This window comes from Myotis daubentonii, chromosome 11 (genome assembly GCF_963259705.1).
Source record: "Myotis daubentonii chromosome 11, mMyoDau2.1, whole genome shotgun sequence".
Taxonomy (NCBI): domain Eukaryota; kingdom Metazoa; phylum Chordata; class Mammalia; order Chiroptera; family Vespertilionidae; genus Myotis; species Myotis daubentonii.
Window position 1 is genome coordinate 52,998,934 of NC_081850.1, and position 27,273 is coordinate 53,026,206.

The 27,273-nt window shown below is 51.5% G+C and overlaps 2 protein-coding genes across 12 annotated transcripts; one reads left to right on the forward strand and one right to left on the reverse strand.

Annotated features, from left to right (window-relative positions):
• Nucleotides 1-168: 168 nt before the first annotated feature.
• TMEM8B (transmembrane protein 8B) lies at nt 169-23,976 on the forward strand. 11 transcript variants are annotated; one of them, XM_059657299.1, is made up of 14 exons: nt 176-327; nt 847-914; nt 5,243-5,432; nt 6,038-6,245; nt 12,524-12,657; nt 12,974-13,242; nt 13,837-14,162; nt 16,824-16,917; nt 17,093-17,216; nt 17,300-17,442; nt 17,652-17,830; nt 22,423-22,569; nt 22,703-22,819; nt 23,069-23,976. In XM_059657299.1, the coding sequence occupies exons 7-14, from the start codon at nt 13,884-13,886 to the stop codon at nt 23,543-23,545; spliced, it is 1,560 nt and encodes a 519-aa protein (XP_059513282.1). In that variant the 5' UTR covers nt 176-327; nt 847-914; nt 5,243-5,432; nt 6,038-6,245; nt 12,524-12,657; nt 12,974-13,242; nt 13,837-13,883; the 3' UTR covers nt 23,546-23,976. The 11 variants fall into 11 exon arrangements, 10 of the variants coding, with proteins under 10 accessions (XP_059513280.1, XP_059513279.1, XP_059513277.1 ...); XM_059657294.1 differs by having other exon boundaries at nt 170-914; nt 23,025-23,424; XM_059657291.1 differs by having other exon boundaries at nt 171-914.
• A 587-nt stretch (nt 23,977-24,563) lies between these two features.
• Nucleotides 24,564-26,598, reverse strand: LOC132212125 (olfactory receptor 13C7-like). Its single transcript, XM_059657302.1, has one exon. It carries the CDS (start codon nt 25,879-25,881, stop codon nt 24,898-24,900), a length of 984 nt encoding a protein of 327 aa, XP_059513285.1. The 5' UTR covers nt 25,882-26,598; the 3' UTR covers nt 24,564-24,897.
• Between the last annotated feature and the right edge of the window lie 675 nt (nt 26,599-27,273).

Consider the following 27,273-nt stretch of genomic DNA (forward strand, 5'->3'; position numbering starts at 1 on the left):
GTCCCTATGAGACGCCTGCGGGCGGCCAGCGCGGTCTGCGAGCCTCTGACGGGGACGCCGGCTCGGTGCGGGTGGGAAACGGCGAGGCGGAGCCTGTCCTCGGGCCCAGCGGGGACCAATCGCCCCGGCCGAGGGGCGGAGCGCCAGCGACGTCAGGCCGAGGCCGCCGCGGGGCCTGGTGATCGCCGGCTCCGCGCCTCCCCGAGTCGCCCAGGCCGGAACTCCTGCCCTAGTCCCCGGCTCGGCCTCAGCCGGCCCGGCCCGGCCCCGGCCCCGGGCCCGCGAGGACACCGAGGCCACCCCCGGGGGTGGGGAGCGGAGCCGCGGGTCAGCTCTGCGAGCGCCCGCGCTGGCCCGTCCGGCCCCGCCCCCGCCCCGGGCCATGGCCCAGCCCTTGTCCCGGCCCCTCGTCCCAGCACCCCGGCCCAGACCCAGGCCCCCGGCCCCGCCCTCGGCCTGCTTCCCAAATAGGTCCCAGTCCCGGCGTGGACACCAGCGAATGCCCAGATCGAGGTCCCCACCCAGGCCCCCCCTCCAGCCTCAGACCCTGGCCGGGCCCCCACCCCCGCCTCTGCCCTGGTTCCACCTCCTGTCACAGATCCCCGCCCCACCCCTGTCCCAGTCCCATCCCCAGGGTTTGCTTAAGCCCAGGGCCCAGACGCTGCCCTCACTCCAGTCCCCATCACAGTCTCTTCTACCCCAACCCCTGCCCCTGTTCAAGCCCCGGTGCCCAGCCCAGCCCAGCCCATTGTCTCAGCCTTTGCCCTCTTCTCTGCGTTTACCCGAGTCTCTCCCACCACCCACCCCTCTCTCTCACACCCTGCCCCTCTCCCAGCCTCGGCTCAGGTCTGGGCTCCAGCTGCCTCCAGCCCTGTTGCTGCTGTTGCTGTTTTCTGTCCTTGGCCCGGGGGCTGGTGAGTGCAGAAGCAGCGAGGCCTGAGGCAGGGACGGGGTTCTGGCAGGGAGGGTGGGCTGGGGGATTCGGGAGAGGTGGGGCCTTGGTAACTAGATCCTGGGGGAAGAAGTGGGGGGAATCCGGGAGGAGAGAGTTCTTCCCATCTGAGAGGAGTTGGGAGGGTCAGAAGAGAGGTAGCTACTGTGGACTTGAGGCTCAGCAGGTCCTAGGACAGACACGTCAAGGTTTCCTTTCCCCGTGTTCGTTCTGACCCCATTTTGACACTTGCTTTTCCAACGGAGTCTTGCTCCTGCTCATAAACTTTGATGGGAGAGACATATTCCCACACCAGACAGCCTCTAGTCCGCTGTTGGGAAGGGTTAGCCTAAACTCTTGAGATAGTAGGCATGAAAGCAGGGTTAAAAAAGCAGTTTTGAAAATAACATGTAGCAAACAGATGGACATGGGTTAGTTGCCATTATAACGAGTTTTCTTCTTGTAATGAGTTTCGTTCCCAATAAGCTTGATTTGTCTAGGAATAATTCCTGATACTTTTTTGTTTGTTTTTATTAATCCTCACCTGAGGATATTTTCCCATTGATCTTTCGGAGAGAGTGGAAGAGGGAGGGAAAGTCAGAGAGAAACAACAATGTGAGAGAAACACATGAATTGGTTGCCTCCTGCACACGCCCCGACCAGGGCCCAGGCTGGGGAGGAGCCTGCAACCAAGGTATGTGCCCCCTTGGCTGAAATTGAACCCAGGACCCTTTGGTCCACAGGCCGATGCTCTATCCACCGAGCCAACCCAGTTGGGCAATTCCTGACACTTTTAGAGCAGGGTTGAAACTCGGAGGCCATTTTACAGATAGGGAAACTGAGGCTCAACAGGGGAGCAATTTGCTCAAGGTCGTACGGCTTGTAAATGGCAGTATTGGGGCTAGGAAAAAGTTTACTAATTACTACCCCACACTAGTTTTTTTTCACTGCAATATGTGCCAAACCCAAGTCGGGAAAGGCTCAAAGCACAGCCTGTCCTTCCCCCTGTCTTCCCACAAGGAGGCTTCATCACAAACTCTTCCTCCTTTGCCAGTTGTCAGCCTAGGGCTACCATCCAGCAAGAAAGTGATTTGGATAAGAGAGGGAGAGGTCTAACTTCTTAACAGGTGAAATGTGAGAGGAGGAGAGGGGTCCTGGTCAGAGGAGTTGTGCCATAACGACAGTCCCATCCTAAGGAGATGGCTATGGTCTTCATGCCCCAAACCTCAGCTACCTCTGGCGGTTGGCATTCTAGAAAGGATGGAAATGTGCCCGGGGGAATCTTTGGCACTAATAACTAACAAAGTAGCTGGGGATGGGGGCTGGGTTTCAGTGAGTTCTGGTGACCTGGTTCAGTGTACAGACTTGAGGAGATCAATGCATCCAAAGGCCACTGCCCCAAGCTCACTGGTGTCTGGAACTTACAGGTCTGAGTGTATACCTGAGGGATCGGTGGGAATGCTGGGCATATGCAGTGTGTGTACATGACTGTGTGTTGGTGAGTGCAGGCACATGTATGTTGTATGGGGTGCAGGTGAGCCTGTGTGTCTTCTGAGTATGTTACATTATTGTGTCAGGGGAGGGTGCGTGTTGTGGCCCACGCATGTTCTCTTCAGCTCTACCTGCTCCTGTAGACAGAGCACTGAAGTGTTAGCTTCCCAGTGGATTGTTCCCTGTTCGGATGCCTCTCATAACATACAAGGAATCCATCTGCCCCCAGCCTGACTCCTTGAAGGAGGGCGGTAGCCAGGTCAGTTTTTCAGTTTGGGTGAGGGGGAGTCCCTACTCTTGAGCCCAATTCATAGCTCCCATTTTTGTCATCATGGCTTCTTTGTTCATGAGCTCACTGGGCAAGCAAGAGCTGACTTGGGGAGGAGGCTGGCTGACAGCCCCAGAGCAGTAGAAAGTGGAGAGATGTGGTTTAAACCACGATTGTCCAGAAGCAGGTTTAAGTGGTTTGGGGAGAATTGTAATGAAGTTGGAAAAGAGTGCTGCATGGCCCGACTGCAGGCAGGGGTGCCTTAGTGCTGTGAATAGTTGCTGCCTGGGTAACGGTGGCCGGCCCTGCAGGAGTGCTCTGTGACCTAGGTCCTGGGGCGTGTACACTTTGCTTGAGGAGGGGCTGCCAGTGTCACAGGACCATAGCGGCACAATCGGTCTCAATACATGCTTATTGTTGGCTTCGGTCTCATTTCAGGAATGGGAGGTATCACCTGGGTCTCCTGGTCCTTGAGCTCTGACTGCATTTGCATAACCCAGACAGGCCTTGCCATTCCAGAAAGTGGCCTTTTTTTTCCTACCCAGTGCTGTCATTAGCAGGGCCAGCCTCAGCCTCTGTGTGTCTGCAGGTGTGTGTGTGTGTGTGTGTGTGTGTGTGTGTGTGTCAGGTGGTGGAGGATAATCACCAGAGCTCCATTTGGAAGTACTGGGGCGTCCAGGACAGATTGTCTGGGCTTGCCTGGGGCCTTCCTCGTGCTTCCTGTGGCACACAGCTCTGTAGGCCCAGGTGAAAGAAACCCCAAACCAAAGCTTGGAGTGAATGGGGCCGTGCCATGCTCGTGTGGTTCGTGTGCTCATTTGTCCATTGTTTCCCGAAGACCATTAGCTGTTTTTCATGAGCAGCTCTCTGAGGGTCTGCTCTGGGGCCTGGCCAAGATTTCTTCCTAAGAATAGCAATGGCTCATGTGACGACCCCTCCTGGTACCAGCCTTGGGGAGGAGAAGCCTCCCTGCCCCCAGCAGAGGGTGCTCCAGAGCTCCGCTTTCTTGTGACAGGAGATTAGGCTATCAGTTCTTGGCTTTCTGCCTTCCGGTTGTCATAGCCAGGACTCCTAGGAAACCTATCTTCCCCATAGTTGGTTCATTTCCCTTCGTCCCTCTTAGATACGTTGCCACTGCTCTCTCAGTGCTGCTCTGTGAGCCTCTGGTTCCTGGGCAGTGCTCAGCTTGCAAGGTGGCACGTCTTCCTTGCTGACAGTAGAGGCTAACCAAGCGGTCTGAACTGGACAGACTAGTCCTTGGGTGTATCCATGGCCTTTAAAGATGAGCACAGGCCAATCTAGGGCCAGTGGCCTCCACTTCTCTGCAGGGTCACTCTTGAAGTTGCTGCAGCTCAGTGGGGTCAACCTTAACCAGGGTGCATCCTTCAGCCACCTCCTTTTTCCCAGATGCCTCTTTCTCTGTTATTTCAAAGACCTCATTTTTGGAGTTAAATCTCCCATTTCCAGAGAGGGAGATTGTCAGACTAGGTAAGCCCTGTGGGTATTTACTATTTGGCTGAAAACTGCCCCGACCCCTGAAGCTGTGGTTTCCTAACTGTCTCACCTGCATTGGAGGCATCTTCTGGCCTTCTCTGGGGCCGTCAGAGTCCCCAGAACTTTGCCTGCCATTTGGGACTCTGCTATCCAGCTGAGCTACTGGGTTATTTTCACTGTTACAGCAGTCCTAGCTGCTGACACCAGACTTTCCTATTCACCTTGGCTTCACTCCTAACAGCCATGATCAGGTATCTTAGCATTTCATTTAGAGACAACCCTCCCCCTCCTCCTGCCCTGCATATGAATATTCCCAAGAGGTTTGAGATTCCACAAGGTCGCCAGCTGACTGCCTCCCTGGGGCTCCCTCTGGGAAGCCCCTCTGGCTGCTCATTATGAGCCCTCGAGGGCCTGGTGACTCCCTTTCCTTCCCTCCCAGCAGCTTTGTGGTGGCCTGCCAGCTCCTGTCCTTGCCTCTGCCACCCAAGCAGGCCCCTTGCAGACTCACCGCACTTTCCCCTTCCCCCTCCTGCCCTGAGCCAGTGTACAGACAGCTCTTGTGAAGCTTCTGAGGGTTTTTACTGCCCCTGACACAGGGGAACAGAAGGGGGAAGGAAATAAACAAGGAAGTTACACAGTTTCATGCTGACTCCCAAGCCCCACAGGTGGAGCTCTAGCTAGCTCAGTGGCCGAAGAGCCCGTGCCAACACATACATGCGCATGCTCACCGTCCACACCTCTGTTTTGTTAGGCTTGGTAACAGCAGAACAATGACTCCTAAGTGAGGGGAGCTGTGGGGTCATATAAAGGGCCCTGGTTTTGGATTTATACAGATCTAGGTTTAAGCCTCAGTTCCCTTATCTATAAAAACAGGTCATTTTTTCAAGGTCATTGTAAGGATTAAAGCAGATGATGGTTAGGGCAGCATGAGACCCAGTTCCCGTCTCAGAAGAGCATTTGTTGAGTTGGTGCTATTGGTGAGGAAGACTGGTGTGCCTGCTGCTTAACGGAAATGCCCTCTATCCTACCTGCCCCTTTCTTTCTCGCCTGCTCCCCAGGAGGCCTCTTCCTGACCGATTACTCCACCTGCTCACCCCGCAAGCTGAGTCCTTTCCGCTCCTTTGCCAGCACCGAACTCTTCCACTTCCATGTTCCTGAGGACACATTCCTGGCTGTTTGGAACCTCATCATCTTCAAGGAGCAGGGGGGATCCTTTGGGGACCACTGCCCAGACCAAAGTGTGACTGTGTGAGTGTCTGAGTTGACCTCCTGACCCTCACTTCTAACCCCAGACCGCTTTCCAAACGAAAGTATCTAAACTGACCCCTGGCCCCTGACCCCTGACCCTGGTTGAGGTTGCAGTATGACTGAGTGAGGGCCAAGACCTCTGTTTCATGATTACTTCGAGACCAAAGTGTGACTGTGTGAGTGCCTGAGCCGACCTTTTACCCCTCTGTGCCGACCCCTACCTGGATCCACTTTGTTGTATGTGTCAGTATAGGGCACTGATGGCGAACCTTTTGAGCTCGGCGTGTCAGCATTTTGAAAAACCCTAACTTAACTCTGGTGCCGTGTCACATATAGAAATTTTTTGGTATTTGCAACCATAGTAGAACAAAGATTTATATTTTTGATATTTATTTTATATATTTAAATGCCATTTAACAAAGAAAAATCAACCAAAAAAAATGAGTTCGCGTGTCACCTCTGACACGCGTGTCATAGGTTCGCCATCACTGGTATAGGGAATCTACTTATTTGCTGGTGATGAGTGACTGTTCTCCTTTCTTTTCCCCATTTCTCATCTCCCGCCTCATTGCCTGCTTTCTTCCTCTCCTCATTCTGGTCCCCAGGTATTTCCGGTCTGGGGCACCCCCTGTCATCAATCCTCTGCACACACACTTCCCAGGGGACACGGCCGTGCCTGGGGTTTTCTCACTGACCCTCAGCTGGACCCTGCCCAACCGCACGTCAGGCATCTTTAACGTCAGCAGCCCCTTACCTGGGGACTGGTTCTTGGCTGCCCACCTTCCCCAGGCCCACGGCCACATCTCTGTCAAGGTGGGTTGATGTTGTCTAGGGCAGGAGAGGTCAGAGCTACTTCTCCATCTCTGCTGAATTCCCCTCATGGTTACCTGGGACACAAGCCTTGTACCAGGATGGGAAACTGCATGAGGGTGGCTGGGATGGACTCTAGTTAGAGGCTAGCAGGTCACTTGGTGGGTCAAGACCTATATGAGGCAATTTGGGAACCTTAGGGGGACATGGTGGGTCCATGTAAGCTGAAAGGCAAGTTCAGAGTCTGCAGTCATCCAGAGGCCCCGGCACTGCAGAGTAGTGTCCCTTCCTGTTGGAAGCTACAAGGGTTAATCGAGGTGATCAGAAGCCACTAGGGACAAGTCAAATGCTGCTGCGCAAACCCAAGATAGCCCCGCCGACTCCTGTAGGCTACAGCCCAGTCAGTCCATCTGGGAGAATGCATTCCTCTCCTATCATGATTTCAGCTCCCTACACCCTCGGGAAGACCATGCAGGAACACTCTGGGGCAGGGAGGACCTTCCTGTTAAAAGGAGGCTTTGGGCAGCTGGTGTCCATCCAGACTGTTGCCTACCTTTCCTCCAGATATCTGTACTGATTTCATAGAGCAGAGGTGGTTAACATCTGAAGTGTATGTTCAAAGGTCAGAATGCTTTTCCCAGCCGGTTTGGAGGGGAAGGAAATGCCACAAAGGTTTTCTGCCACTCCCGGGTGTTGGGCAGACTTTCTCCTTGTAGTAATAGGATCTATAGTTTTCTTACTCCTGTCGGCGGGAAGCAAGGGTGTGATAAGCTGGTCATTGTCAAGAGTGGGATGGCCAAGTGTGTGTGGTAAGGACTGAGCATGAGCAGAGAGAGGACTTAGAGAACAGGATGCTAAAGAACATGAATGCTATCAGGGTTTGGCCATTGAGAATTGAGAGGGACATAAATTCCCAATCAGGTGAAGATTTGATCTGGAGATCTCTCTCCAGGCTGAGTTCCTTGCCGGGAGGAGCTCTGTGGCTGTGGTAGACTCACCTCTCTTCCTCCTACTGTAGTTGAATGAGCTGAGAATGCCACAGGGACATGTGTACTGGTACTGCTGTTTTCAGAATGGGAACTAGGGCTGACGGAATGTCTGGAGGCCTTGGTGATAGGCTGTTTTTCCTGAGAGGGATCACAAGAGAACTTGCTGTCAAAGTTTGGGAGCCCTCTAGATGAAAGCATGTTGGCGCTCACCTGGAAATGGCTCTGGGTTCTAGGTAGGTCTTGACTCCTGTCAGAACTAAGGGTTATTCTGTTTGGAGGACTGTCTTAGGTCTTTGGTCAAATTCCAAAGAGCCAGTTCCTGGTCCTAACTCTGATCCTGGACTCTCTCTGTGAGGACTGGCAGGGAAAATCTTTCTGAAGCTCTGCTCTGGTTATCCAAAAACTTTTCTGGGTGGTCAGGAGCAAATAGGGACCTAGGCCTGGGTTGATATTATGGGAGCTGAAGCCTAGTTAGGAGAGGTCAGAACCAGGCTTGGTTGACATACCCATTTGCAACTAGATATAGCAAGAGGGGCGTGGGGGACTTGGTACTGCAAGCTGGAGCCCTAGCAGCAGAGCTCCCTGCAGTGTGGTGAGACTAGAGAGAAGAGGGCACAGTTACACCTTGCCCATGAGTGTCAGCAGACCTGGACACCATGAGAGATGTAGCTCTTCAGTTAGGCCTGTTCTAGAGGTTCAAGGGGTGAGGATGGGGAAGAAAGGATCATCTTTGTAGTCCCTCTGAGAATTTGACCACCTTTAGGAATCTTCAATGGGCTTCTAAGGATTCTTTAAGTTTTTTGGTTAATTCCCTAGATTTTAGCCTGTGGGTAGATTATCCAGAACATTTCTCCAGGGCTCCATCTTCTCACATTGCTTTTTCCTTATTCCAGGTTTTGACTTCCTGTGAGGCTTGGCCAACACAGGAAGTATTGTGGGTTCAGGGATATCCTTGGGTGGGGACTGAAAAGTCCTAGCAATAGAAGGTAGGACTGTTTCTAGGGCCCTCCTTAGTTTTGGGGGTAAGCTCAGACCTTCCTGTAGACCTTAGTCCTTGAGTACCTGCTTTGTCCCAGGCCTTGGGTTGAGTGCTAGGGACACACATAAATAAGACGTATGGTAGTGAGATATAAGAGGTGTTTTGAGAGGACAAAGGAGAGATGGCTAACTCAGCTTGTAGAGGTGGTCTTAGGAAACTGTTAGAAGGTGAGGCCTGAAGTTGAGAAGGCAAGGAAAGGCATTGCAGGGTAGGTGTAGCATGGGCTAAAGCTTGAGAACTGTAGTGGTTCAGTGTGGGATGGTTGTTGGGATGGGTAAGGGAGTGGGAGGGGCGAGCAGAGGCCAGATCATGAAGGATCTAGAACAGCCGTGGGCAAACTACGGCCTGCGGGCCGGATCCGGCCCGTTTGAAAGAAATAAAACTATTGAAAAAAAAGACCATACCCTTTTATGTAATGATGTTTACTTTGAATTTATATTAGTTCACACAAACACTCCATCCATGCTTTTGTTCCGGCCCTCCGGTCCAGTTTAAGAACCCATTGTGGCCCTTGAGTCAAAAAGTTTGCCCACCCCTGATCTAGAAGTTTGAACTTTATCCTGAGAGTGATAGAAAACCTTAGGAAGTTGTTAAAGGGAAGTGAATTATCTGGTCCAGGCCACTGTCCTGAGCTCTGGTCCCACACTTCTGCTAGCCAATATGTCTGTGTTATTCACCACTGTATTCCCAGCACCCAGCACAGAGCCTGGCACATCGTGGGGGTGTGGCAAATTTTTGTTGCCCTTCTGCCATCTTCTCAAACTCATATTGTCCAAAACTGATCTCACTTCTCCTTTCCTCTCTTCTTTCTATCAGCGTCTTCCATCTTGACCCATGCCCTCCATCTCCTTGCCTTTCCTGTCTCGGAACATGTGTTCATCCTGTGATGTCCAGCTGCCAGTCTACCCTAAAGGGCTGGCCTTTGAACTGTGGGTAACATCTGGCACCCAAATGGCTCATTATGGGCAAGTTCTCCAAAATATCTGGGGCACATTCTCCTTGAATGCTTCCTCTCCCCAGTCTAAGATTTGAAAGTAACTGACAGCAGGTAAAATAATGAAAACCACGATAAGGAAACCAAATAAGCAGATTGTACAGAAAAAAGGATTTGGTTGAATCCATCAACTAGGATGAAACATGGCTCAGTATCTCAACTGAAGAGGTTAAAATCTGCTAACAGCGCTCATTATGCTCTTCCTCCTCCTCAATTATTTTGTTTGTGTTTTGAATAGGTAATAAATGCACCTGGTACAACATTCGAAAGGTACAAAAGGCAGTGAAAAGTAAGTCTTCCTTTTCCCTTGCCTCCCTTACAGTTCCCACTTCCCCTCTCCAGAGTTAACTAGTAACTAGCTGTTAATGAGTTCCTTATGTCACTCTTCCCTTCTTGAAGGACCCTTCTCTTGGCCTTTACAGAACTCTCCTGGTTTTCCTCCTGCCCACTGCCCACTCCTTCTCTGCCTCCCTTTCCTGGTGTCTTCTCTGCTTGATCAAACATATTGTGGGGCTTCAGTGCTTGGTCCTGGGACAACTCCTTCCTTATTTATCTATTCTCTTATGAGGTATCTCCAGCACAATAGTTTTAAGTACCACTTATAAGTTATAACTTATAACCTATAAGTTAATGCCTTCCAAGGGTATTCAGTGAGTCCTAATTTCTTTGAATCTCAGACTTTATATCCACCTGCTTACTTGACATCTTCGATTAGATATCTAAGAAATGTCTCAAATTAGCCTGTACAAATTAAAACAAAGCCAAAAGCAAAAATCTCTCCAGTTCCCATTTCACTTCTCCCAGTCCAAGTCTTTTCTTTCTTTCGTCTTCTCAGTAAATGGCACTGCCATTCACTGATTGCTCAAGCTCCAAATTTAGATGTCATACTTGATTCTTCTTCCCCCCTCACTTCTCTACAATCAATTCATAAAGAAAAGTCTCATTGACTCTATTTCTAAAAGCATGTCCTTTATGCATCTACTTCTATTTCCACTCTTAGCACACCTGCCCTCAGCTTTCTCCTGGGCCACCACAGTAACCTTTGAAGTGGTTTCCCTGCTTCCACTCTTGTCCCCTGTAGTCTGTCCAACACTCATTTATGTACATGTTGATTACTGCTGACCAACGGTGGGTGAGGGACTGACATGTAGTGGGTACTGGGATATTCTCACGAAGAAGGCCAGGTGGTTTGGGGGCATCTTCAGTCTGCAAGCCTCATCCAGAGCCTGGGACTGGCCACCCCGCTTAGGCCTTTCTAAAGAAACCCGGCCCAGCCATACTAGGACAGTCACAGAATCAATCTAGGGCGTTCTGTTCCTGCTTCTTTCAGACTGTTTCCCACACCACTTCTCACTTTGCCCCTCTTGGTTTCTCAAGTTTCCAGGCTTTGACCCTGTTCCTTCCATGACCTCTGATGTTGACTCAGTTTGGACTCTCACTTGGCTTTTGCCTTGGCTGGTCTTGAGGACTTCCATTCTGGTGCCCTTTCATTAGCCCCATCACAGGGTGAAGGTCGCTGAATCTCTGCACCTTCCCTGGTCTCCACTGAGTGCGCCTCTCTACAATAAGGAGGGCTATTGGATGTGCGCCTTACACAGGGAGGAGCACATCTTAGCCACTGAGGTATGCCCACTGATCCTTCGGTTAACCACTAGCAAGCAATATATGGAGTTTTTCTTTCCCCGAACTGTCCAAGAAGGAAACGGGCCCCCTCCCGAACATGGGCGCCCGCCCGTGGGATCATTCACCACAAGATGGCTGTGGGTGATTCCTGTTGTGGGACGTGGGGTTGATGAAATGACTTGTGTTAGTAGTTCTGGTCCTTAGGGTTTGATATCAAAGATGATATCAGAGATTGCGGTCCCTGAGAAATGAGCGGTTTAGGAGTTCTCTGAAGGTACACTCCTTTCTTTCTTTGTTTTTTTTTAGGTATACTCTTTTTGATCTTTTTGATATCCACTCTTTAACTCAGCAGATATTCTTTTTAGCATCTAGTGTTTGCCAGGTGGTGTGCTAGGCATTGGGGTTGCAGTGATGCAAAAATCACAGGGAAATTCCAGGCAGAGGGTGATGGGACTTTCTGGCCTTGCATCCTTCAAGGCCGCCTTCCAGCTTTCCTGGAACTCTGTGCCTTGGCTGGCTAGTCCCATGGCGTGGAACTCAGTGGCATGTCAGAGCCTGGAACTTTCGCAGAACAGGTTTAGAGCTATGTCTCGGTCAGAATAAACACATAAGTGAACAGTGGCCTCTAGTTTATTGGGCCGCACAAGGTCCTCTAATCTCAGAAGATCAGAGAACCCTAATCAGGAGGCCCCTCGTCCCCTGAACTGCGCCACTTGCAGGGCTAAGATGCTGCAAACGCTGCAGAGAAGGAACTGGAGTCAATGGGACTGTCCGCTGAAGCTGTGTGGGTTAGGGGTGGTGTCAACTGAGAAGGGCTAGGGGTCTGATCCAGAGGAGCAGGGAGATGTGGCTGTGCTCCAGCCTGAGCAGAAGGAGCAGATGTACCCGTGGCCCCTTGAGACAGAGCAGCGGGAGGGGAGACAGAAGGCAGGCTTTGGCTTCGTAAACGTCAGAGCTGCCCTCAGCTGTGTTGATTCATTTCTTCATTGATTCCAGCAAACTCATCTGTGAGGCGTACACTTTATAGTAGGCTCTGTGTCTGGGGGAACAAAAATAAGACCAGGTTTCTCTTCTCAAGATGCGTATAGTCTGGAGGTTGCCTGGGAGGTAGAGTGGCCCTTCCCTGGGGGTATTAGAGCAGAGCATGGACAGGTAGGTGGGAAGGGCAGGTGGGGAATGGAGGAAATTAGACTCACATTGTCGGGGAGGGAGGAGGTTTGGATCGGAGGCCGTTATGCAGCTTTAAATGCCCCAGAGCCAGTGTTGTAAGGTCCTGAGGGTTTGGTGAGGGGTTGGGGGGGGGGTTTGAAATGGCCTTGAGGGGCTGTTCAGGAATGCTCAGGAGGAGGGGCTAGATTGCAGGCGGAGCAGGCTGGGCCTGATTGTCAGAAGGGCCTGGTTTTGAATCCCAAACTTCAGCCAAGGCTGAGGATCGCAGCAGATCCTGCAGATCCAGGAGGGACAGAGCTAATCCAGCAGGAAGGACCCAGAACTTAGACCTCAGTCACTGCCCTGGGAGCAAGAGGCCAGAGGAGGTGTCTCCCTCCCCCTCCCTCCCAGTGGCCATTTCTGTTCACCTTGCTTTAGCAGCACCCTTGCTGTCTCTCCCCTCCTACCACCCCTGCTTTTGTCTTAGGGTCTCCAGGATGAGTGTCAGTACCTCCTTCAGCCGCAGCTGATTGTCCGGCGTTTACTGGACGTTGCTGTGCTGGTGCCTGGCCGTCCCTCAGAGCAAACCCTCTCCCCCCACAATCGCTCAGCCCTATACAAGTAAGTTGAGTCCCCACCCCCCAAACCTAGCCCTTTCCTTCTTCCCTCCCTGACCTCAAATAGGGAACAGGGTTTTCTTGGCCTCTAAGCCCATCTGCCTGTTCCTGCTGTCCCTCTGGCCACCCTGGACTGCTGGGCCACCCAGAGCCCCCAGGGTGGGTTGGACTCCTGCCTCCTCTCCCCCAGCACAGAGAGGAGGCCCTGAAAAGGCCTCCCATTCTCGTGTCCCTAACTCCTCCTCGCCCCCTTCTTCCTAGTGTTTCCCTCATTCTGGGGTCCCTCCCACCTTGCTTACCCCAAACTCTCCTCTGCCCAGGGTCTTTGTGCCCAGCTTCACTTACAGGGTTTCAGCACAGTTGGTGTGTGTGGGGGGCCGAGGGGCATCCGCCTGCCCCCTGACACTTCGCCTACGTCCCAAGGCCCCACCCCTGCACAACTCAAGCTCTGTGGCATGTGGAGGTGCCTCGGTATGCCAGCTGGAGCTAGCGCTGCCCCCTTGGGGGCGCTGGGTCTACGTGCGTGTGGAGACACCGTCCCGGGGCTCTGGCAGGACCATCCGCTTCCAGCTGTGTGTGCGGTTGCAAGGTCAGAAGCCCACATCTGCCCCAGCCACCCAGCTTGTGTTGACATCGGTGACTGGGAAGAGGCATGCATGGTGGCCGTGACCATTGCCCCTCTGCCGTGTCCCTACAATCTCCCTGACCCCACCCAGGCTCCTTCACACTCCCTGAAGCCCTTCCACTTGGAGCTTGAAGTCATCGGAAAGCGTTCAGATCATTTTCCCACCACTTGGGGCCCACTAAGGGACCTGATTACTCTCCTTAATTTAATCTCTCTTTCAGTTTCCTGAGTAGGCAGGGACAGCTAGGACCTCTGGGACACTGGCCTTGCAAAAGCCCATGCAAGTCAGTGAGAGGGCAGTCATCTGTTTCAACATGTCCTTGGGGAGGGAGAGATGACCTCGATTCCCTCCAACATGACATTCTATTAGCTGTGACCAGTAGGAAATCCCGGGGCCCTATCCTGTGACCCTGGATGCCCCATACTCCCAAGGGACATTTGATTCTAGTTCTCACCCCTCCCACCCTTTGCTAAATCCTGTCTGGCTCAGATCTGGTTTGTGGGGCGGAAGGGCTGTGAGGGTGGCAGGCCTCAGCTCTGATCTCCTTTACTCCACAGAGTGCCCGAAGCCCAACCTGTCTCGGGCCCTGGCCCCTGGAGCTGCCATGAACATGCCCCAGTCACTGGGCAACCAACCATTGCCCCTAGAGCCACCATCCCTTGGTGCCCCTGTGGAAGGGCCTGGGGCCACATCTCCACCTGAGCACTGCTGGCCAGTGCGCCCGACTCTGCGCAATGAGCTGGACACCTTCTCCGTCCACTTCTACATCTTCTTTGGCCCCAGCGTGGCCCTCCCCCCTGAGCGCCCTGCTGTGTTTGGCCTGAGGCTGCTGCCGGTGCTGGACAGTGGAGGTGTCCTTAGCCTGGAGCTCCATCTCAATGCGGTACTTTGTGGAGAGGGGGAGGTTGCCCCTGTGGGGGAACTTGAAAAAGAGAGTGACAGGTGTGGAAGACTATGCAGGTCGCTTTCACCCAACTTTAAGATTAGAGACCATGTCAGCCCAATTCTGGTCAACAAACATGCCCTGGGTATTGACTCTACTGCGAATGGGCAATTCAGAATGGTCCAGATTTCCCCAGTTTTGTAGCTGAACAGCCCACTGACTTAGTCTTTGGTGTCTATCTTCCCAGTCCCTCTCCATATTAACTTCTTATGTACCTAATTGTAACCAAGGGGCATACATATTTTGTGCCCTGCGCCTGGTTCATGTGACCTGCTGCCAATTCGCAGCTCATATTTTTGTAGTGAACTTTTTAACCCCAATGGAAGAATTTATGTTCATCTTTGAGGCATTGCCTAAAGACACTGGTTTGGGTCTTGGGCTTTCTCCACTATGGTAATTCACATACTTGAAAAGCCAGCCTTCTGTACCTCTTAGTCATTATTTTCAGCATTGGGTAAGACTGGGCTGAGGGCAGAGTCCTGTGTCAGGCCGTTAGCAACTCTCTTCGGTTAGCATTGATCCAGTAGGATCCCTCAGCCAGGGATCCTTTTAATTCTACTATCCCCCAGCTCTGGGGCAGGGGCCATTTTCCTATGCACCGACCTGAGATCTGGTCTGTGGCTCGATGCGGTCTTTTATGGTACATGGCTCAGAACTTTCAAGTGCTCCTGCTGGTCAGGACAAAGCTGATTCTTCAACTTGAAGATGCTCCTTATTTTTATACCCAAATTCTGTTTGACTCTGTTCTGGCTAAACACTGTACGTTGTGTTTGCTATTGCCATGCCTTGGGCAATGACAGTGAAGTCTTGGTTTGACCTTGATGCTGTAGAGCCCGTATCCGAGGCCAGCCGCCCCCATGCTTGTTCTCCCTCAGTATCCTGAGAGTAGAGGCCCAGTCCTGGGCAGCCCCTTACCCGGTCCCTCTCTGCGTTCTTGTCCATTTACTCTAAGGGGCATCTATCTGCTTACATTCTACCTATCTGCATGCTATGGCCCTTGCTACACACCTCAGATAGCTGTTGTATTTATTCTGAAAGGAATCTTGGCACATCTACTCTGATCTTTCCAAGTATTTTGTCTTTTCCCCCCTTGGATCAAGAACTGGTCATTTGGACCAGAGAACTGTATACTTAGAGAACATTTATATCTTTGGCTTCCTGCCCCCCGAGAAAGACTTTTATTGAACAATACTTGGGCATATTGCCCAGAGCTTGCATGGAGGAAAGTTGTGAGCAAGTTGTATGAAATTCAGTCAGTAGAGGACAGGATGCATAACAGCACACATGCTTCTTTGATGAGGGCTTACCTGAGAACTTCTGGATGCTGTGCTTCCGTGCCTCTGATTAACCTTTATCTGATGGACTTACAAATCTGATCGCTCATCATGTTTCCTTCTTTGCTTTGGTTGCTTGGAAGTCAGCATCAAATATATGGCCCACATTTAGGAGCAAATTTTATTGTTCTATCCTGAGTTTTCAATTTCCCTCATGCATTTCTTTATTTTTATTTTTTAAAATATATTTTATTGGCCCTAACCGGTTTGGCTCAGTGGATAGAGCGTCAGCCTGCGGACTCAAGGGTTCCAGGTTCGATTCCAGTCAAGGGCACATACCTTGGTTGCTGGCACATCCCCAGTAGGAGGTGTGCAGGAGGCAGCTGATCGATGTTTCTCTCTCATCGATGTTTCTAACTATCCCTCTCCCTTCCTCCCATAAAAAATCAATAAAATATGTTTTAAAAAATATATATATTTTTTATTGATTTTTTACAGAGAGAAAGGGAGAGGGATAGAGAGTCAGAAACATCGATGAGCGAGAAACATCGATCAGCTGCCTCCTGCACATCTCCCACTGGGGATGTGCCCGCAACCCAGGCACATGCCCCTGACCGGAATCGAACCTGGGACCCTTCAGTCCGCAGGCCGACGCTCTATCCACTGAGCCAAACCGGTTTTGGCCCTCATGCATTTATTTTATCTTATATGTTATTTAATAAGCTGCCTCAAATCCTTCTGGAGGTGAGCTTATGGCAATCTGCTACCTTTATTCCTTTAGACAACCCTTTACATTTACTCCTATGGATATCTGGTTTCTTTAAATCCCAGCCAGGCTGCTACATTTAATCCCTCAGGCATTCTGTTACCACCCTGAGTACCTGATCATTTCACCGGAGGAAGAGTTCATTTCTTTACATGCCTCCTGCCCTCAGACTCCGGTGAAGAGGTGAAGATGATTGAAGACCTTTCAGTTACCTTTGCTCACAACTAGTTTCTATATCCAGCAACAGCACCTCTTCCCTTCCCCGCAACAAGCTAGATAAGATTGAAAAAAGGGGGTCTTCTCTTTAGCCCGAACAGTTTAAAAATTCTGCCCAAAGGATTCAGAATTGGGCCTTGCCTTTTCACCAGTCTTTGAGGCATCTCTGATGTGGGGGATTTGGTGTCTGCCAAGGTTCTGTGTTCTAAAAAGGGAGGAGGGATTGGCTTTGGTGTTGAGCACCTGCAGGAATGTGAGGTCCCTGGAGGAGTTTGGAGTCTGGGGTGGCGGTGGTGGTAGGACCTGGTAGGTGGGCCAGCTTCATCTTTACTCCGCCCTCCCCAGAGCTCCCTGCGCCAGGAAAATGTGACCGTGTTTGGATGCCTGACTCACGAGGTGCCTTTGAGCCTGGGGGATGCAGCAGTGACTTGTTCCAAAGGTGAGGATGAGGAAGCGGGGAGGGAGAGAAGGCTGGTAGTCCCGAGCAGGGGGCGGGCATGGGGTGGGGGGTGGCGTGGAGGAAGGATGGGCCAGGGTCTCGGGGAAGCGGGCCGGCGCAGGTGAGTGAGGATGTTTTAGCTTTCTCTCCTGGCCCCCGACCCCTCTGCCCCCAGAGTCCCTTGCTGGCTTCCTCCTCTCAGTCAGCGCCACGTCCAGAGTGGCCAGGCTGCGAATCCCGTTCCCACAGACCGGGACGTGGTTCCTGACCCTCCGCTCCCTGTGCGGGGCGGGGCCTCGGTGAGTGGCCGGCGGCGGGGCGGGGCGGGGCGGGGCGGGGCGGGAGGTGGCGCCGAGCCCCCGTGACCCCAGTGTGTGCACAGGTTTGTGCGGTGCCGGAACGCCACTGCCGAGGTGCGGCTGCGCACCTTCCTGTCCCCCTGTGTGGACGACTGCGGGCCCTACGGCCAGTGCAAGCTGCTGCGCACGCACAACTACCTGTACGCGGCCTGCGAGTGCAAGGCCGGTGAGCGCTGGGGCGGCCGGGAGCCTGCGACGGGAGGGGCGGCCACCGGCACTGAGGCTGGGTGTGCAGAGGACGGGAGGGCGGTGCTGGGGTGAGACCACCCTCCCGGGGCAGTGGCACAGGGCTTAGCTAGAGGCCCCCAGCAGAAGGGTCCGCTGACCTCACGACTGCCTCCTGTCCCCACCCTGTGCCTTCCCGCCCGCCCGCAGGGTGGCGGGGCTGGGGCTGCACCGACAGCGCGGATGCACTCACCTACGGGTTCCAGCTGCTGTCCACACTCCTGCTCTGCCTGAGCAACCTCATGTTTTTGCCACCCGTGGTCCTGGCCATTCGGAGCCGGTATGTTCTGGAAGCTGCTGTCTACACCTTCACCATGTTCTTCTCCACGGTATGTGATGGCGGAAATGTCTTCACCGAGTCCTTATCCATGCGGTGGGTGAGGTTCTGCATTTTCCCCCGTGTTCTCCACTGGTTTGGGATGTCTGTACCTTTATAATATGAGGATGTCTCCAATTCACTGTCTTCTATAGCAGCGCTTCCCTCCTTTTCATCTCAGGGCATGCATAGAATACGGTCATTTCTGTAAGGCACATTGGGGTCAATGCACATCCTGCTGGCAACTTAAAATAACCAACTGCCAGCCACTGCAGACTTTCTGGGTCTCTAGTTGTCTCACGCCCTGCCTGCCCATCCTGAGGGCCAGGGACCTTAACCTCAACACGCTGGCTCGCCCCGTAAGTCTGCTCTGCAGTGTGAGATTGTGCCTTCCCCGGGAGAGGTCTGCATGGGGCAGGAGACCTGCACTTTCACCTGTGTTTCTACATGGAAAGTCATCCGTTTCATCACGTTCTTTCATGATGTGAGGCCTAGCAACACAGTGTTCGTATTCTGCATCACACTGGGGATTTCCACAACCTCAGAACATTCTTTTTTATGGTCTGAAAAGGTATCTCCCCATTTAGTAGCCATGGCATCCTTGAATTATCATGGGAACTTTAGGAAGGAAGGGGGATCTATAATTGGGTAATTGATAGAAACCTCTGGCTATTAGAATCCTAAGAAACTTTACTGATTCAACTATGTTCTGAGGCCTCATGGGAAATGCCAATGTCATATAAAATTCCAGCCCAAAGGAGCATATTTTGATGAAGATTAATTTAGTTTTAAACCCATCTTCTCCCATTATAGAATCTCCACAGTCTCTTCTCTGTGCCTTACCATTCTGTCATAATCATAAACATTCATATTACAAGCGTGCATCACAGATATTTTAAGGAAAGGTAGAGGAGTGAGTCTGCTAATGTGACTTAACCTCCATGTAGACTCTCTCCCCTCCACCAAGTTCTGCATCTAGGGACCTTTTCATCTCATCTCTGGGCTCTTGGTGTCTTGTGGCATACAGTGCCTGCCTATGAGCGCTACAAAAAAAATCTTAGATGGACTCAGACTCTCCTCATGTCTTGGCAACAAAGATATCACAATAGCCGAAATCGGTTTGGCTCGGTGGGTACAGCGTTGGCCTGCGGACTGAAGGGTCCCGGGTTCGATTCCAGTCAAAGGCATGTACCTGGGTTGTGGGCACATCCCCAGTAGGAGATGTGCAGGAGGCAGCTGATTGATGTTTCTCTCTCATCGATGTTTCTAACTCTCTATCTCTCTCCCTTCCTCTCTGTAAAAAATCAATAAAATATATTTTTTAAAAAAAGATATCACAATAACCAATAAGTGCATCTCTTTTGTTCAACATTATAGATCAGACATAGGTCCAAATTAAAAAAAATAATATATACTGCCTGGCCAGCATGACTCAGGGGATGAGCGTTGACTTATGAACCAGGAGGTCACGGTTTGATTCCTGGTCAGGGCATATATCTGGGTTGCAGGCTCAATTCCCAGTGGTGGGCTTGCAGGAGGCAGCCGATCAATGATTCTCTGTCATCATTGATGTTTCTATGTCTTTTGCTCTCTCCCTTCCTCTCTGATATCAATAAAACAATATTTTTAAAAATCCTACTTATCACTTAGGAGAAAGGGGGGAGAAGTCCTGACACTGAGGGTCCTGTCATACATAGGTCCCTCCTTGGACGTTCCTCCACAGATAAGGAAGAGCAGCCTGATCCATGCCGTGTGGAGAGCACATTCCGGTTTTGCTTTACTGCCCCCCTTTTTAGACCTGCTCTGACAGTGCCTCATTCTATTTTTATATTAGATACTGTTTCTCTTCTTTTATTGCCAGATGCCCTTATACTGTTGCTCACCAAATCCTCCAGCAACAGCTGTTCCACCAGCCCACTCTTGGCTGCAAGCTGATCTAATGTGCTTCACAATTAGTAAGAGTACCTAAGTATATCAAGAGCCTGGAGCATGAGGGGGAGAGCGTATGTGTTCTGCATTTTGCATAAGCATCCTGGGCATTGTCTCTAGCATATTCAGTTCCGGATGACTCCTCATTTCCTGGATATAGTGGCAGATCAAACACAGGGAGCCTAAAGTGCCTGGCATCACATACAGAGCTTCTACTTTCTGAAATAAGACAATAGTAAAAGATCAAGAAAAATATACTGGCTCTGAGGTATTACCTAAAGTCCTGCTATAACTCCTGTTCGTTTCCACCTGGGCCAAAATGTAGAGCTAGCTACTAATCTTCCACCTTCCCAAGTAGGTTCTCTGTTGCTCCTCTTCTCCCATTCTTTACTTGGTTTAGATTTATTCTGTTCCTAAGCAGTCTTCATTTAAGGACCCATTGGTCATGTTGCAGGTCAAGTACCAGGATAGCAGATGACAGTGTTCTCTGTCTTCAAATCCAGGACAGTCTACACTTAGGAGGAGTGCAATAAATTCTTATCTGGAACATAGGAACAGACATTAGGTTTGTTCTTCAGGAGTTACAAATGTAAAATGTAAATATGTAAAATATATAAGACTTTGGGATGTAATGCTTTCCCCTCCTAAATTATTCTTCCTGACCTCGTCCCCACCTTCTTGTTCTCAACTCTAACTCATTCAAACAGGAGACTAGGTTCTCCCGTTTTCATTCTTCCCAGAAGTTCAAGAGACCCTGTTCCTGCCAGTGAAGGAACAACTTGTGATGTTGCTCAGCTCTCTCTTTTCTCAGCTGTGGACTGGATGTCCCTGCCCTCTTCCCACGCCCAAGGCCATACCCTGGAGGGCCTGGAGACCTGCCTCACCAAGGCCTGTAAGACTACTGCTCTTTGAGATTCACAGCCCTTGTGACTTCGGATTGCTTTTTAGTAGAATGATGAAGAAACTGGCCTGGGCTGAAAGTAGTGCCTTTAGGGTCCCTTTAGTCAATGAGCAAGACACTTCAAAAGCCACCTTTAGATGCCATAGCACTTAACCTTCACGCCCCAGCTTCAGTTCATCCTGGTGTTCAGTCCAACCCTGGAAACTATACCAACTTGTTTCTCCTTTCAAGAGATGCCCTCAAAAGCCATGGCTTCCAGAGGACTGATTCACAGAGATCTTAAACGTTTTTGATCCCCTAAAATCTGCTGGCATGCTTTAAGCTCAGCTCCAGCGGTTGCTTTTGATCATAGGTCAAAACCTTTCTCTTCAAATATAGCATCTTCGTTTTCTTAACCCTGCTTCCATCACTATCACAACCTATTCTTCCTGGTGGAGCAAGGATTATGTCAGGAGATGGGAGGAGTGAGCATACTGCCTCGGTGTTTGTTCTCGGTCTGACGCTGTTTCCTCAGAGCTCTGTCCAGTATCTTTTCTTTGGGTGGGCTTATAAGGCAAATGACAGAAATCCTCAGAGGGATATGTGTTCCCATATCTTTGTACCAAAGATATTCTTACAACCATACATGTTCTTAGTGTTTGGCTTTAATAAATACTCAAATCACATAAATTTTGTAAGAAGGTCAGAGAAAAGTGACAGCAAAAGTTCCAGGACAAAGAGAACTCAGGTAACTCCTGGGTAACCTTTTCACATTAAGGGAACATAGGATGTCAGAGGCTATGATAGCATGGTCCAGAGAGGCACAGGGATGGGGACCACAGACCCAGGGGCTGATGGTAGACCGTGACTCTTTAATTGAGGTGTCGGAATAGCCTGATACAGTACCACGTGTTCCCTGCACCCCTGTCTGAATCTCCTCAGTACCCTACTCTTTACTGTGTTCCCACAGTGTAGGAGAGCTGGACGCTGTCTCATCCCCGTATTGTTTCCCATGGTGTGAAGACCATGCTCTTCTCCCTGGCTGTAGGGACTGCCTTTTTTCTTACTGCGTCCACCATGGCATTGGGTAGGAGGTAATGAAGAGGGCCAGTTAGTGAGCCAAACTCAGAGTCTGAGCTATCAGGCGAGACTGGGACATGCTAGGGAGGCTCGGGGTCTGGGTTGGCTAGAGTCTAGCCCAGCTGTGGGCAAACTACGGCCCGTGGGCCGGATCCAGCCCGTTTGAAATGAATAAAACTAAAAAAAAAAAAAAAGACCGTACCCTTTTATGTAATGATGTTTACTTTGAATTTATATTAGTTCACACAAACACTCCATCCATGCTTTTGTTCCGGCCCTCTGGTCCAGTTTAAGAACCCATTGTGGCCCTCGAGTCAAAAAGTTTGCCCACCCCTGGCTAGCCCCAGAGCTTGGGTAGGATGAGGATTGTAGATGAGACCCACAACAAGCTTGAGGAAATGGGCAAGGATTGGCCTCAGCTTGAAAGACCTGGACCTCCCTGGCCTGATGTTCTCCACAGCACATTCCAGAAGCGGGAAGATTAGGAAGGCGAGGTTGAAGGTCAGGGATGCCAGTTAACATACAGCTTATGAGGCAGAACGGGCCTCCCTGCCCTATTTTTCTCAGGAGTGGGGAGTGGGGCATTTCCCAAATCTGACTTCTGACCTCTGCTTCTCCAGCAGCAGCACATCACCACCCTTGTGGCCTCTTTCTTCTGTTTTGTAGACCTGGACCTCTCCCCCAGTTCTCTCAACGCCTGTCATTTCTTTCTCCAGTTCTATCATGCCTGCGACCAGCCAGGCATTGTGGTTTTCTGCATCATGGACTACGATGTGCTACAGTTTTGTGATTTCCTGGGCTCCTTAATGTCCGTGTGGGTCACTGTCATTGCCATGGCTCGTTTACAACCTGTGGTCAAGCAGGTCAGTCCAGAATGGGCCCTGGGGGACAATCATAGCTAAAGTCGACTTGAAACTCATTCCCAGCCTCTCCCTGAGGACATTGCCAAGTGCCTCTCTCCATCCTGGCCCAGCCTCTAGAGTCCTGTTTCTCCAGGTGCTGTATTTGCTGGGGGCTATGCTGCTGTCCATGGCTCTGCAGCTTGACCGGCATGGACTCTGGAACCTGCTTGGACCCAGTCTCTTCGCCCTGGGGATCTTGGCTACAGCCTGGGTAAGGGTGGGGAGAGCTGTGGGTGGGGCATCCTAGCAGGACTGGGTTCAGGGCCCTGGGTACCTGGTCCCCAATTTAAGGCGGGCTAAGACCCTTTCACCATCACTATTGTGCTCATGGTGCCCATCCTAGTCTCAGGTACCTTCCTGTCACAACCATGGCTCAGGGGAAGCCTGAGAGTGACCGGCTCTGGCTTGGGTTCCAGGGCCTCCCATTCCTGAGCCCCACTTCTCTGCCTCCTCCAGACAGTACGCAGCGTCCGCCGTCGGCACTGCTATCCACCCACGTGGCGCCGCTGGCTTTTCTACCTGTGCCCTGGCAGCCTTATTGCAGGCAGTGCCATCCTGCTCTATGCTTTTGTGGAGACACGAGACAACTACTTCTACATTCACAGCATTTGGCATATGCTCATCGCTGGCAGTGTGGGCTTCTTGCTGCCCCCTCGTGCCAAGACTGACCACCGGGTTCCATCTGGAGCTCGGGCCCGGGGCTGCGGCTACCAGCTGTGCATCAATGAGCAGGAGGAGCTGGGCCTTGTGGGCCCAGGAGGGGCCCCTGTCAGCAGTATCTGTACCAGCTGAGAGGGGCTTTGAGTCTGGCCCTTGGAACATGAACCCTTCCCAGGGCACAAAGAGCCCTTCCTGGGTTTTTCCAGGCAGTGCGTGCGGAGCTTTCCCAGGGATGAGAGACAAGTTGTGTTTCTTGAGGACTTGGTGTCTTCCTTGACGTGGAACTCTTCCAGGGACCTGGCACACTTCCTGAAGATTGGAGCCATCCTGCATCCATTGAGTCTTTCAGGGCTGTAGCCTGTGCAGGGCCTCAGAGCCCCTAAGGACCAGCAGTCCCTCCTAGGGCGTGGAGCCCCTCCCAGGGACACGGAGCCCTCCTGAGGACATGGATTCCTTCCTGGGGAGGCGAAGCCCTCCCAGGGCATGGCATCATTCCTGAGGAAGTGGAGTCCATTTTGGGGAAACGGAGTCGCCAGTTCTTCCAGCAGCTCAGCAACTCTGGCCTCAGGCCTCCTTCCCAGAAGCAGCATCTGTGCTGGGCTGTGCTGGGAGGGGACATGCAGGACAGATGGGACTGGGACTAGGGCTGGTATCTTGAGTTGATGCAGGTGGAGTCTGGTGTGTCTCCAATGAAGTATTTGCTGGTTCTGTGCTGCCTTTTTTTCTGGGGCCAAATGTGTGGGGAGGGGAGGGAAAGAGGGACCCTGAAGAGGTCAGCATGGGTGATGGGAGCCCAGCTGAATGAACTGCTGGAGCTACTGTCTGAGGCTTCAGTCCTATCGTGTCAGGCTGCACAGCTGGGAAAAGGGAGTTGTGAGTGGGTGAGTCTGTGTGTGAATGAGTGAGTCTTTGTGTGTGTGTGTTGATTGTGGTACCCACACTCAACAAGGGAGGAAGCCGAGGTCCCAGAAAATTGGACTAGCGGGTACAAAGCTCAGATGGGAGGGAATTGTCACAAGAATGTAACTTCTGTTTTGAGCCCCATTTTGCCTGAGTGCCAGAAGGATCATATTTTGTCAATTTGGAATTTCTTCTCTTTCCACAAGAGTCACAGCTGCGTCCCAAGGGTTTATGTGGTGCAAAGATGTTGGGAGCATGTTCTTTCTGGTCACCTCAGTCTATAGGCACCTACCCCCTGAGATTTACACCATTCCAGCCGGCCGTCAGTCAGCAGAGCAGGTAGGTCATGCCGGAGCAGATTTCTGGTCCTATCTGTGTAACCCCTTTTAGTCCTGAGGCTCTCTACCACTTCTGTGCCACATGCAAAGACAGACCCTGGCTACCCAGACACACCTTGAAGCCACTTAAAATGGAAGTGGAAGTAGCATGCTACTTCTGAGTGGAAGCTTGAAGAGTCAGTGCAGGCCTTGTCATTTTCTCTTTTCCTATTGTCATGGTGACCAGCAATGTCCCAGTAGTTGCTCTATTACTCTGAGTCCCAGAGGGGTGAAGATGATGATAGAACAGACCCCTCCCCAGCCAACCTCTAATGGGCCTGTAGCATGAGCGAGAAATAACTCTTTGTGGTCCTGAGCCACTGAAATTTTGAAGTTATCACCATATTATAACCTAGACTCTCCTGCCGAATAGAGGTTGAGAACAGGAGAAGCGGGACAGTTTCCTGCAGAACAGATTCCCCCCCAGCAGAGCTATGGCAGCAGCTTTTACCTCTGCATTTCTCAGGCTGTAAATGATGGGGTTCAGTGAGGGCGTCACGACCCCATAGAACAATGCAATAATCTTATCCAAGTCAGGGTCCTTGGCCTTGGGCTTAAAGTACATGAAGGAGATAGTCCCATAGAAAACCACTACCACTGTGAGGTGGGCAGAGCAGGTGGAGAAGGCTTTGCCCCGGCCTGCAGCAGAGGGCACCCTAAGGATGGCATTAAGGATGAAAATGTAGGACATGCAGATGAGCAGGAGCGGGGCCAGTGACAGGACAGCTGTGGCCACCATTAAAAGCAGTGCATTGAGAGAGATGTCCCCACAGGCCAGTTTCAGCACTGCCAAGATCTCACAGAAGAAGTGGTTAATGACATGGTGGCCACAGAACGGGAGGCTCCAGGTGACAATGGACTGCAGCAATGAGTTGGCAAAGCCCGTTCCCCAGCTCAGCGCTGCCATCCGCACGCACGTCTGCCCACTCATGAGTTCTGGGTACCTAAGCGGCTGGCAGATAGCCACATAACGGTCATATGCCATCACGGCCAAGAGCACGCACTCCGTGGAGCCCAGTGCCAGGGTCAGGTACATCTGCAGGGCACAGCCAGGGAAGGAGATGGTCCTTTGGGCTTCCAGGAAGTTGACCAGCATGAAAGGCACGAAGGAGGATGTGCCACAGATGTCCAAGAGAGAGAGGTTGCTGAGAAAGAAGTACATGGGGCTGTGCAGGCGGGGGTCCAGCATGTTCAGCCCAATGAGCAGGGCATTCCCCAGCACATTCAGAGAGTAGATGCCCAGGCAGAGCACAAACAGGACCATCTCTATGTTATGGTGGCCGTGTAGGCCCAGCAGGACATACTCTGTCACGGCTGTCTCGTTGGCCCCAGCCATCTCATTTTCCCTCCTTTCAAGTCTGGGCCACACAGGTGTTGGGAAAAGCTCTGGCTGGCCTGGGAGCCAGGCATCCGGAATACGTGCCCTGGGGCAGGTCAGCCCCACCTCTAGAATTTAGTTTCACCATCTGTATACTGAGAGACTTAGACTGAAGGTCTACAATCTGGCCTTCTCGGCTCTGCAATTCTGACTCAACTCAGAGGAGATGAGATACATTCTGGTCCCTTCAGCTCTTTTGTGGTTCCCCCCAGGGTGGGCTCGGAGACAGTGGAGTAGGATTCATGTTTGATAAGCTCCGCTAGAATTTAGAGTTCTTGGCTGTTAACAGGAAACTCTAGGTCAGTGGTTCTCAACCTTCCTAATGCCGTGACCCTTTAATACAGTTCCTCATGTTGTGGTGACCCCCAACCATAAAATTATTTTCGTTGCTACTTCATAACTGTAATGTTGCTACTGTTATGAATCGTAATGTAAATATCTGATATGCAGGATGTATTTAGGCGACCCCTGTGAAAGGGTCGTTCGACCCCCAAAGGGGTGGCGACCCACAGGTTAAGAACCTCTGCTCTAGGTCATGACTTCGTATGGCTGAGTCATGCACATCGTTTCAGATTCATTCATTGGTGAATATTTTTGAATGCTACTCTGTGCTAGGTATTGTTTAAGTCTGGGGCCATAGCAGTAAGAAAATAAGTGGACAGAAAGATGCCACACCTGTCACGAGGGCTCCCTCTTCCCTGGACGAGGGGAGATGAGCTCTGTAAGGCAGGCGGGTGCTGGATGGTGCTCACCGAGTGTTCCTTTTGGCCCTTAAGGGTTGACCATTTCCACTCACAGGGTGTGTAGCCTGGTTTCTGGTCATCACTCCTTAAGGAATCATAGACCCTCTGCTGATTTTTGAAAGAACAGCATATCCCAGTAGAGCCACTGGCCACAGGATTTAATCCAAGTAGCTCCTCCTTGATCTCCATATTGCTTTTTAGGATAGATGGGACTGGCACGGACGCCACACAGGAGGGAAGACCCGGCTCTCATCTCGCCGAATGGTCAGTCACTGACTAGTTTATACAGGGCAGAGGCTGCAGTCTTCGCCCAGGCGCTTTCACTGCTGTCCTGGCAGGACTCACCGCCTCCTTGGGAAATGCCAGTGTCAGGTATTCACAGGAGGAAGCGGAAATGTCCCCGAGGCAGTCTTGTTAAACAGCAAAGCTGCCGTATGGCCCAGGTGACCTCTGGTCTAAAGGAGAAATAGAAGCTGAGTGTGACTTTCATTCAGAAGATATAATCACCTCCAGCCCCTTCCCTCTGGGATTGACTGTAAGGCCAGTGTCCTGGGACAGCATTGGAGCCCTGCCTGTCCTTCAGGGATGGGTTTGCCCCCCATTCTCC